The sequence below is a fragment of the Caretta caretta genome, chromosome 10 (genome assembly GCF_965140235.1).
Source record: "Caretta caretta isolate rCarCar2 chromosome 10, rCarCar1.hap1, whole genome shotgun sequence".
Classification (NCBI taxonomy): Eukaryota; Metazoa; Chordata; order Testudines; family Cheloniidae; genus Caretta; species Caretta caretta.
The window spans coordinates 16,070,626-16,083,223 of NC_134215.1; the positions used below are offsets into that span (position 1 = coordinate 16,070,626).

At 38.5% G+C, this 12,598-nt stretch overlaps 1 protein-coding gene across 2 annotated transcripts in view; it reads left to right on the forward strand.

Moving 5' to 3' along the window:
* The window catches only part of USP42 (ubiquitin specific peptidase 42), a 44,581-nt gene that overhangs the window by 15,332 nt on the left and 16,651 nt on the right, over nucleotides 1-12,598 (forward strand). For both annotated transcript variants that reach the window (XM_048868104.2, XM_048868103.2), the window contains exons 9-15: nucleotides 315-426; nucleotides 889-1,029; nucleotides 6,198-6,298; nucleotides 6,863-7,016; nucleotides 7,744-8,490; nucleotides 9,458-9,549; nucleotides 10,348-11,868. In XM_048868104.2, the coding sequence (XP_048724061.1) occupies nucleotides 315-426; nucleotides 889-1,029; nucleotides 6,198-6,298; nucleotides 6,863-7,016; nucleotides 7,744-8,490; nucleotides 9,458-9,549; nucleotides 10,348-11,868 (2,868 nt within the window). The remainder of the gene's footprint in view (nucleotides 1-314; nucleotides 427-888; nucleotides 1,030-6,197; nucleotides 6,299-6,862; nucleotides 7,017-7,743; nucleotides 8,491-9,457; nucleotides 9,550-10,347; nucleotides 11,869-12,598) is intronic.

The following is a 12,598-nucleotide window of genomic DNA, read 5'->3' on the forward strand; positions in this document are numbered from 1 at the left end:
GTTACTGGCAAGCTTTATTTTTTTGTTGGCATCACAGAGATCTACAGATGTGTTCAAGTATTAGTTTGAAAGTCAAAAGATAAGTTTCTAGATCCTGTATTCTATTTGTCCTAGAGAACTGCCCTAATGTATTCTGCTGTCTCTTGTACTAGCTATGCTGAAATGTTGTGTATGAACTTCTGAAAAGCAAAAACATTGCATGTAAAGAAATACTTACTCAAATAATGTAGACAAGTGTCTGAGCCATGGAAAACATGGTAGAAATGCTTAAAAATCCACATAAAGTTAACCAATTGTCTTTGTTTGCTTTTAAGGTGTAAGAAGATGGTTCCTGCTTCAAAGAGGTTTACAATACATCGGTCTTCTAATGTTCTTACACTGTCTCTGAAACGGTTTGCAAATTTTAGTGGTGGAAAAATTACCAAGGTACATAAAATGGTGTTACAACTGCATCTTTTTAACATTTACATTTTCCAATACCAAGTGACCATACAAAGCCAATTAATGCATACACATGGCACTCTAGATTGTAGATGCCAGCTGTTAAGTAGAAAAATAAACCCAATAACTTAATCTTCTCCTCCTCTCTTCTGGTAATAGCAGAGTTCCATTTTAACAATAAACATGAAATCAAAGTAAACATCCTCCTCTGTCCTTTGAGAGCTGCCCCTTTAGCAGACCATTCTGCAATTCAGTATGCTACGCAGTGCTGGACGTTTTTCAACCTGTCATTTTCCAAATGAAACTGAATCCTCACTTTTGTTTTGTTTGTGTGTGTATATTTTTGAAATGTTTCTATCTCAGCATCTGAAATCTTTCTCAAAATTTCTATAATAGTTCATAAGATATTTCAGCAAAATTTGAACCTTCTCTTCTATCTCTATTTAGGAAGTGAAATATCCTGAGTATCTGGATATTCGACCATATATGTCTCAACCAAATGGAGAACCAATCATTTATGTTCTATATGCAGTCCTGGTGCATACTGGTTTCAGCTGTCATGCAGGACACTACTACTGCTATATAAAGGTAAAGATAAACATCTTTTTCTTTAAATAAACAGATTTCAAAAAAACTCACAGCCTTTCAAGAATAAGCATTGGGGTCATTAATTTTTCATTCCTCTCTTCACCAGTACAGCCTTTACTCTGAGGAAGGGAGATGTTCTTGAAGGCAGGCTGTTTGGATGATCTGTCTTGGTAGGTTCCCATCCATATAAGGATGCAGAATCTTGCATATGTTTTTTGTCACCCTCCTAAAGTCCTTTATTCCTTTTTGGATGGGAATTCTCTCAGGGGACTCTTCGCCCAATCTAGATATTGCCTTTAACCAAAACCCGTAAGTCTTCCCCACTGTGTGTTCTTTTCAAAGCTATTTTGGATCATCCTATTGCTACTGGAATGTCCTACTGACCCCTTTGTGGTTTTCTGTGTAGTCTTTAGTGCTACCAGGACACTTCTCCCTATCAGTTGGATCATCCCAGGAAGTTCTGTCTGTCTAGAAACATTCTTTGTTGCAGAAGGCCTGTTCTGTTAGAAACCGTCCTCCTCAATCCTGGCTGGAGATGAAATTCCTCCTTCATTTAATTAAAAAGGCTTCTTCTGTATTGTGCAAGTGTGGATTATCAGTTATAGTAGCATGTTTACAACAAAGTTCCCACTCCTGGGATTTTCCTATTGGAAGTTTTTCAGATGCCCACAAATGCTTGTCAGCAAAATTCTGTGGACACTCTCTTGATGGATTTTCCTGTTTGTTTAAAGAGGATTTTCTAAGTTAGCAAGATCCTCTGCCTGTGCTTGTGTCTATCCTTTGATAAGATAGTAAACTCATTGGGACAGGGATGGTAACTTCCTTTGTGTCTTACAGAGCATAGTCTGTGTGCTTCACAAATAGTAAATAATTACTGGTGATCCTTTCACCATGGGGCTTCAGAAGTATCCAGCAGGGACCATCTTAGTACCCTTCATTAAAACCAGACAAAGCTAAGTAGAAATTGTAACAGGATGAAAGAGAGAGAAAGCAGGGTAAACTGAACACTGCTCCATCTACCTCTATCAAACCACTGGGTGGGGATAGACCGTGGATGAGAGACGGCTTATTTTTCCTTTTCTATACATGACTTGATCCTTATTAAGGTACAGAACAATTGGGAGAACGTTGATTGGCAATAAGGGCTTTGCCTTTTCAGGAAAAGTTTTATCCCAGTACATCCTAGCATACAGCTATGTTTGATGCTCTAAAGGTGGACTCTTCTTTAGTAGTTCTCGTTTATAATAGCCTTCCATCTGAGCAATTTTCCTTGCAAAAATAACTAGGCAGCACCACAGAAGCTGAGGCTTTTCAACTCTGAATGGATGGAGTTATGGACTTAGAGGATACCAGGCTAATGCCCTGACTCAGGTAGATATCAAAGCTGAAGCCAGCAGCTTAGCTCATTAATTGGCTTTATTGCTGAGGCTGGCCAATCTAGGCAGTGTGTGGACGCATGGTCCTTGAGGTCTCTGTATGAAACTTATGGCTTCCCCAGGGAGGTAAGCCTGAATTCTCAGGTACCTGTCTGTGTGCATATAGTGTTGATGGCCTTATAAATTAAGCATGGAACAGAAGAGTGGGCTTCACCCAAATAAGTTGGGCAACAGATGTGCTTGATTTGGGGAAATATAGAGGTGTATGTAGTGCACCTCTTAAACTCTCTGCAGGGCTCTGAGATGGGCATCACCTTGGCACCAGACTGAGCCATTGGGGCTGAAAATATGACTGCTCTCTGAGGAAAAATTTCCTAAAATTATCAAACTAAGAAACTTTACAAAAACTGTACTGGGTACAGCCTAAGATTTGTTAAGGCAGATGACACAGCATACATCCCTTGTGCTGTGAGGCAGCAGAGAAAGCACTGAGGTAGTTGGGGGCTATGCTTCGTTGAATAGTCTTTTGTGCTGAATGGGTGCCGTTACAAGGAAGCAGTCCTGCAGCCCCATAAGACACTGCTTTAAAGAGGATTCTGCGTGCTTAAGGCATAAGGACACTGTCCCTCAAATGGAGGCCCTCAAAGAATAAATTGTTTAACAAGTTCCATCAGGCAGCTGGCGCAACTAACTTTCTCAGTGTATTTTCATTTCTGCTGTCTTTGCTTTGTGGTTTGACTGTGATGTTTTGTTTTTTTTTTGACTGAAAAAAATTTGTGAGGGTGTCTGTCCTTAATATCACTATATAAGGCACTTATAGATATGTAACGGGATAATTGATGTTGTCTCTAAATCTTATTCTCACTAACCTGCACTTTCATGTTGATAAATTATTTAACTCCATTCTTGGTAAGACTATTAAGGAGGTTTCTGAATTGTGGAAGATGATTCTCCTCTGTAAATTCAACTCGTCTAGGTCCTATTGAGTTTCCTCCCTAAAATAGAAAATGGCCTTTTTGTCCCTTTCTTTGGATAGTTTCCTGCTATTGCTTCAAGAACCAGCCCGAGAATCCAACATTTCTGCCAAACCAAATATTTCATGATAATGTAGGCTTGACTACTTCAAATGTGACCTCTTTTGCACCTGAGAACAGATCTCTGGACTATGAGACTTGAATCTTTATTTCTCACTATATCAATAGTGAGTAGTTGTCTATGTTGACTTTGGGCAGTATCTTGAGGTTCTTTGACCACGTGATCATGGTCGCATTAGCTGCCAACAGGGAAGGTCTGTAGACCCCTTCTGGATGCTTTAGCCACAGACATAGGGCAAGAAATTATTTCTGTCGTATTAAGTTAGAGTTCAAGGCTGTGTTTTATCCTATAGCACATTCCATCATATGAGTGTAAATGAGACCTGCTTGAACGCACACTACCAACATCTGTCAGAGGAATCTGGATGCTAGCTCTGAACCAGGAAACCAGGAAATTGATGAGTTGTACAGATTGTTGTACTTTTTTAAAAAAAAATTCTTCTGGCCGCTATGAATCTGCCAATTTTAATTAATTTCCCCTTGTTTCTTGTATATGAGAGTTGTATGGATGGAAGTTGAATGAATTTTTTTTTCTCTTGCTTTATGGATCCACCTCAAAGCCATGCTGTAGCATGGTGGTTCTCAAATGGGGGGTCACAAGGTTATTATGTGGGGAGGGGGGTTGTAAGCTGGCAGCCTCCACCCCAAACCCCACTTCACCTCCAGTATTTATAACAGTGCTAAATATAAAAAAAGTGTTTTTAATTTACAAGGGGGGTCACACTCAAAGGCTTGCTGTGTGAACGGGGTCACCAATATAAAAGTTTGAGAACCACTGCTATAGCACAAGTTATTTTCTGATAAACTTTCTTTTATTCTCTGGGATCCCCAGTGTCCTTATGCAAGCCTGCTCATCCCAGACCTCTGAAAAAACTAAAACAACTCAGAGCTTACATTATCCTTCTTGTACTGGTCTGGTCTCAATTCAGAGAATGAAAATTAAAATGGCTAGAGGTCTGGGCTTTAGTATAGCAAATTCTGGACTAGTATTATAAAAAAAGGCAAGATGATACTTGGAGCAATCTGATTTTAAAGCATGTGTCACTTAACATTTTAAAACTTTTTCATTGTTTTTGCAAACTTGTATGTGTTCATGTCACCACTGTGACTTCCTCTCCTGATGAGGTCCTAAACTGCTGCTGCACTAAGCAGTTATATATTCAAAAGGAGCTGTAAAGTTTAAGAAGTGGTCAGACTCTGCATGCATCTGATGAAGTGGGATGTAACCATGAAAGCTTATGCCCAAATAAACTTGTTAGTCTCTGAGGTGCCACAAGGACTCCTCATTGTTTTTAATAAGTTAAGAATCATTCATGTTATAACATCCAGTATCTCAGATTGTGGCACAGAGAAATGCTTTAGTAGATGAGTAGACTTTCTGGACTAAAAAACTCCTCTACACACTAGTCCTGGACCAGTTATCCTGGTCCAACAGTGTCTTTCACTCTGTTTCCTTTTGAACCTTTGGCTCAGGATCCTGGCTCTAAATGAGAGTTTCTTGTCCTTCCTTCCGCTGGTTCCATTACTTTATCGTACCACTGCTGTGTCTGTAGTTTTGCATAAGATTAACAAAAGCAGTTTAAAGTAGAAGAGAACTCTCTTGCCTTCCTATAACACTGTAAAATGCTGATGTAAATTAGCCCCTTCTGTTTGCTTCATACATGGTTATACTCCTGGTTAGACTCTCTCTGAAAATCTTCCTATTACAGTAATTTTTTAAATAAATGTTCTTGCAGAGTTTGAGTATTTGCTAAGCAAAAAATATATCTAGTTTCACAGAATATTTATCCTTTTAGTTTTGTTTTATCATGTGTTCCTTTTCCCTCAAAGACATGACTGACTTTTATAGTTCTGTTTTCCTTTTTCATGAGGAACAATTGAACTTGAATCTAAAATATAATTTCTTGCTTCAGCTCTCCATGGCTGGCTGTAAAAAGACTCTTCTATAGTCACACACTCAACAAAGATCCCACTTGTATAGTGCAATCTTAATTCTGCCCCTTGTCAGAACTAATAAGGTTGCAGTGTTCTTTTGGCTAATTACCCATAAAATGGTGTGATAGTTCATGTGATAGGATTTGTGAACATATAGTGGACAGCTTTGAAACAACTTGCCCATAATGCCAGTCTCTTCCTAACCCGTCAGTGAGGTTGGCTTATGCTATGAAGCAGAAGGGTTTTATCCCTTATAAAAATGTTTATTCCATCTGTTGTATCTGTAGGTATTCACGTACATAGAAATCTTGATTTCTTTTTCAAATTGTCCTAAGCTCTTGGCCTCCATATCTTGTGAACATGAATTCCACAGATTGTTATACTTTTATTAGTTTATAAATTTGTTGCCAGTTTTATTTAATGCCCCTTTATTCTTGCAGTATATGTGATTTGTTGTGTGGATCCTTGATGGGACAGTGTTTTAGCATAACAGATCCTCTCTAAACAGTAAAACTGTTTCTGAGAACAGTTCCCTTCCTAGAGTAAAGTCTGCATTGGTGAAGGGGAGCATTCACGAACGAATGTTAGTGGTAACAAATCTCTGTAGATAAGGGATTTAATTTAAAAAAAAATCAGTTGTACATTAATGAAAACGGCTATATTTTGGAGTGCTCTTTATTCTTCTGCAGTTGATTAGTTTTCTGTGTTGTTTTTCTAGCAGATGATGTAACTGATTTAAAATATGTCATTGACTTATTTGCAGGCCAGTAATGGGCAGTGGTACCAGATGAATGATTCTATTGTGTCCAACAGTGACATCAGATCTGTGCTTAATCAGCAAGCTTATGTGCTCTTTTATATCAGGTAATATCAAGTACCAAAATGCATTCAAGATTCAGTTACTTTCTTGTCCTTCATAATTTTTTTTTCCCATTTGTGTTTTTCCTCTCCTGGGGAAAAAATCCAATTTGGTTAATTCATCTCTGTCTACCCTAAAACTCCACTTATAGTTTAAAGCTGTAGAAGTTGTCCTTCCCTGCCTGTCTTTTTGCTCGTGTAAGTTAAATGTCTGTCTGCCGACACCCACCACTGAAAGAGTTACCTACAGAGTGAAGTGCTGCCTGTGTAGGTGGAGCATTTTGCGTCTTCTGGATCCAATACTGTGTAATTGGTTGACTTCAAGGGTGGGAGATTGAGGTGATGGGTGTTGTGAAGTTGAGTTGCTGCTTGGGGTTGGGAAAATATAATAGGAGGTCTGTTATCTAACTTACGATTTGTAGCCTTGGTTAAAGTTTGTTTAAAAAAGAACCCAAAAAACCCAACTTCCAGTTCTGTGAAGTATTTAACTGTGGGATGTGTCTAAAGCCAGGGCTAAGCAAAAGAACAAATATGAATGAATGAAATACTTATTATCTGTTGTTTCTTCAGGTCCCATGATATGAAAAATGGAGGAGAACACCCACATTCCATTCATACACCAGGACAGTCTTCTCCCCGTCCAGTTATCAGTCAGCGGGTGGTTAATAGCAGGCAGGGGGCATCAGGTTTTATTGGCCCACAGCTTCCTCCTCACATGATTAAGGTAATCTTCATATGTAGATAATGGCATCAACTTGATAGCAGGAGTTTCGTAACCGGCCTTTGTTTATTTTTTATAAATGTTCAGGATCTCAGATTTCCTTTCCCCACAATACTGCTCTGTGTGCAGTGCTCCTTCTGCAGCCTAAGCAACTAGCAACACTTTATTAAAGACAAACGCTGAACTATGCAAATATTACTTCCCCATTGCTTTGAACTTCAAACTAGGTGCCAAAAGTACTCAAAAAAGCACACTGTCAAAATATTTACTTTAAATAATATTTGAATTTATTAAAACTGAAATAATTTTAAAAGTCCAATTTTATTTTATTTTATTTATGCTGTTTCATCTTTTGCACTTCAGTTGAGCTGGTGAAACCAGACTGGCTTGTTCTCAGTTATTAGTATTGTGCAAATGTTCTAAGGTTTGCAAATAATAGGGTTTTTTGTTTGGGATTTTTGTTTTTGTTTTGTATCTTGCAATCAGCAAAGGATTGCAGTTGGTGTTAGCTTTTTAAAAAACGAAACAAAATGTGAACACTGAAAATCTGAACAAAATGTGAACACTAAACTACCGGCAAGATTTTTATATATAACTCGCATAGGGGTGTTTTCTGCTTAGTCACTGGGGCAGTTTGTAGAAATATCAAGTAAGCCCATTATGTCTTGGGATATTAAATGCTGTCTATCCACATGCACACATTTTCATAGTGATTTCTTTGTAATTACAGAATTCCAGTCATTTAAATGGAACTGGATCACTAAAAGAAACTCCAAGCAGTTCTGTGGCAAGTGCTAGCAATGTTACCCTAAACAGACCAGCTTCAGCTCCACCTTCAACTTCCATTCAAAATTGGACAATTAACAGACCCATTATTCCTGACCCTTCGAAAAAACAGAAAATCACTATCAGTATTCACAATAACAAATTGCCTACTCGCCAAACTCTGTCTCAGCCCAACCTTCATAATTCTTTGGAGAATCTCAGCAAACCTGTTCCTTCGTCCACGATTACGAATTCCTCTGCAGTAAAGTCTACCTCAAATGCACCTACAATGTCAGTTGCTACTAAAGTATCTAAACAAACAGCTCCTAGTGACTCTTGTTCTAAGCCATTAATGAATGGCAAGTCTAAACTAAACTCTAGTACGTTGGTCCCTTACGGTGCAGAATCTTCAGAAGAATCTGATGAGGAGTCGAAGGGATTAGTTAAGGAGAATGGCCACTCAAAATCTTTTAATGGAATTTTGATTGGAAATGTAGTTAGTACATTACAGAACTCTTGTTCTTCCTGTCAAGATGCTGAAGAGGCTGTATCCCAGCATGAACTGCCAAAAAATGTTACAGTTAATGGTGCTATTAGTATAGATAGTGATCCTGAAGAAAATGGATTGAAATTTGAAGAAGCTACTTGCCAAGTCAAGCCTGTTAAATCTACAGAAATTCCATTTTCTAAAGTGAACGGATTGCATGGAAAAGTGAGTTTTATATTTGTTTGTTCTAGAATGTCTCTTCATGGCAAATTATAAATATGACTAATGTGTTCAATATTAAAATGTTCCTCATTCAGGCAAAGTTCAGAGGAAAATATACAACACAGGCTGCTGTCATAGCACTTTGTGCTGCAGTCCCTTAGATCTTGCATGCTAAGCAGGGTTGAGCTGGATCAATACTTCCTAATCTCATTTCTATATCTGTAAAATGGAGAGAGGATGGATCTCTCAGTGGTGTCTTAAAAATATTTAGCCTTTATGTAATGTTTTGCAAACACGAACTATTCTTCTGAGGTGGGTACAGTAAGCATTAGGTTGTGCTCAGGTACCAGAGAGGTAGGTGTGATAAATACCTGGCTATAATTCCATCTGGTAAAATGGGGAAACTGAAACATGGAGAGGTTAAGTGATTTACCTGAGTCTGTATAGTAAGTCAGGCTTAGGATCTGGGTCTACAAAACCACACTGCTTTTTTATGAAGGTTGATGTCGATGTAAAACTTTGAGGTAGTAAGGTGCACAGTGGTGTTGTCCCAGTGCATGTTGGGGGGCATTGTGGTGATAGGTGTGCAGTCTGTCAGATGAGACAAAACCTGTGGTGCTGACCATCAATGAGCCTATGTCACTCTTTATAAGAGGAGTGCTGTTTCTGGTATGTTGTCCAGATTTCATCTGACAGTTGTATTCTGCCTGTCTTAATTCCCCTACAGTTTAAAGTGTGTAGTATTGTACTTACTTTTTCTTTTTCTAAATTGGTGATGTAGTATTGTTGTGTGCTGTTAATGCTTGCAATATTGAATGTTAGGGTGCAATGCCTACAGTGATCCATGTGTATAGTTCGTATGTCCGATTATGATTGGAAAGTGCTCTAGGACTTTTTAGGCTGAGATGCTATGTAAGTTTGTATGATTGCTATCATTCTGTCTGTTTTAACTCATACCTTTTAATTGTAGATAATACCTACAGCTTTGCCACCAGTTCCTGAAGATAGAATTTTAGAGTCTTTCCGATATAACCAGTTGAAAAGCTTGTCAGAGGAAATAAGGTAAAATACACTTTGTCCAAATAAAGATTCCATACAAATTTTATTATGGGTATACTAACTATTTATAATACTTAAATGGAAAGATTTAGATCACTGAAGGAATACCATACCATACCAAAACTAATGGTAGTGAGAACAGAACTTACGTTTGGCATTGTGCCTATTCTTCTAATATTAAAAACCTGTTGATGCCTCATGGAAAACTTTGGAAAAACATTCTATGTAGAAACCATTCTGTTGTATTGTCTATATTTTCTATATTCCTCTTCCCCTTTTTTTCACTCCTAGGGATGCATGCATGAACACGATATCTATTTATTAGTGTGGGTATAAGTATTTTTCGGTCTACCACACTTCTAAAATATGGGCAGCTCATTAGGAGTAATCCCAGCTGCTCTGCTAGGACACTGACCAGGTGAGTGTAAATTCCTGCCACCTGCCTTCCCTTGCCTCGGGAGGGAGGGAGAGGGAAACTCACTATTACAACGTTTTTATTGTGGGGAAGGGCAACCATAGCGAGTATGGTCATGAGTCATTGCAGCAGATAGATGGAGGGGGAAGTAGGAGAACTGACAGGGTAGGTGCTCCTGAAGTGTTGCACATAGAAAAGCAAGCAAAAGAGATTCCCCATGAGGAGGGAATATATTATAAGTAGATGTGTTTCTAAACAGAATGTCTTTCAGAGTTTTCCAGGAGTCAGATATTTACTGATGAAAAGGATTTTTACTCTTAACAATCGTCATGTAGATTATTTCTTATTTCTGATGAAAGTCACAAATACATTTCTATTTTGTGCAGTGCAACTGGACTTGAAAAAACTTCTGAAAATGATGGTCCTGTAGAAACTTTAGTCAGTGGCAACAATACTGTTTCCTATGAGAAGTCTAGTAAAGTTCCCGCTAACCTTAGCTGCAATGTCCAGAATCCCTTTACTACATCAGATCCTGAGACCATTTCTACCAAAGAAGAAATTGCCGCAAGTATTGTATCAAAAACTGATCATGCACATTCTGATATCAGTGGTCAGTGTAACACTATGAAAATATCCCTGGGAATTGATGATGAATTCTCTGAACAGTGTGATCCTAAGGATTATGCAGATAAGATAAGAGGAACACAAGAGGTAAAAATGACGTTGAAGGAGAGCCCTCTGCACATCAGAGGGTCTGCTGAGACTGCAGAGAAATTGGGGCAAAGCCCCTTCATAAAGTCTGACAATGAATGTAGTTCTAAAAAACTTGCAGCTCTAAACATTATAGATAAATGCCAAGAAACAAAGGAGAGTGCTAATAATTACACAGATGTACCACCTACTAATGACTCTTCTGCTACAAGGTTGGATAAAGTTTTAGAGAGTCATTCTAAAGAAAACGATGGACTGGATTGTAATGAAATATGTGAAGAAAATAAGGATAGGCAAAAACTTAAGTCTCATTCTCCAATTAAGGAAAAAAATTGCACCCCCAAAAAAATTGACAAAGGGCATTACCGTACTAAAAGAGAGCGCTCTGAAAGTGAAGAGCAGGAGAAGCAAACCAAAAGCAAACCAGATGATGATTACTCCAAAAAAAGGCAATCCTACAGCAAGGAGAGTACGAAGCAAGATCGCTATAAGCAGGAGCACTGCAATGGAAATAAGTACAAACTTATGCATAGTGAAAGAAACAGTCCTGATAATGGCAGAAGTTTAGGAAAATATACCCATTATAGATCCCGAAGTAGAGGGAAAACTGATCAGGAGAGGAGTAGATATTACCATTCTAAAAGGGAAAGATCTTGGAGTAGGGAAAGATATTACCAAGATATGCCAAGGAGATGGGACAAGTGCAGATATTACAACGATTATCCTTCTTATGCAGCAAGAGATGGTAGAGACAGAAAATTCTTTCATGGGGACAGAGACTATGACAAATCAAGTCAGGTTTACAACAGTAGGTCATATAGGGATTATTATTACACAAGCAGATGGAATCATGAACCAGTAGCTAAAGAGAGAGAGAAACATCATTTTGGCAGCTCCAAAATAGACTTGTATAATTGCTCAGCTCTCTCTCAGCACTCTGAAAAATATTCCCATGAAAAATGTGCATCCATCTCTGAAGAAAACAGTTCAAGTTTTGAGACGTCTTGCCACAAATATGAATATCTAAAAGACAGAAAGAGAAAATGTGCTAGTCTAGAAGGTAGTGACAGTGATATGGAAAAGAAACAGAGAAGGAGTTTGCAGAGTGAGCCAACGGAAGAGCAAAAAGTGAAAAAACACAAGAAGTCAAAGAAAAAAAAGAAGTCCAAAGATAAACACCGAGAGAAAGATGACAGGTAAGCAAGAGAAACTTTTATTTACAATGTTCTAAACAAACTCCTCTTTCTAATTTATCTCTGGCTGTTTCCCTGTTCTTCCCCTTTTTTCCATTGCTTCTGAGCCCATTGCACTGTAAAATCTGTCAGGGGAAATCATGTTAGTTTGATGTGTGTTGCATAGATGGGATCAAACCATGTTGTTGAGTTGTGTGAGAGCTTTGGAACAAGATGAAACAAATCATGTTATAATCATCTGCAAACAGACCCTGACTAAGTTCATTGCATACTTTTCAAAACAGGCTATGGTCAAACTTGGGTAGGCAGGCCATGACATAACTTTTCCCCCCAAAGCAGAGATGGGCTAAATTTGTTTGCACCAAATAGAGAGGTGGAGTCATGTAACTCTTCTTTTAACTGAATGGAAGCTGTATGTGTCCTGTCACAAGTCTAGATGGGTGTGCAGTGCAAAGGACCAGTTTATGTGTATAGGAAAAGGAGATTTGGAGAGACACTAGTGTTTCTCTGCCTTCCCTATCCAACAAAACCACCTGTATTTTTGTTAGAGGGGAGTGCAGGTGCAGTGAAGTACAGCATGACAGTAAGGTAGAGAAGGCAGGGAAATACTAATGCTTTCCCTCTTCCTTCTTCTGAACCCTTGTGTTGATCCAGAGGTCCTCCACCTGGACTCCACTAGTCTTAGCAAACCCTGTCCAAGAAGAATCTCTTCCCCCTCCATGAGAGAGCTCAT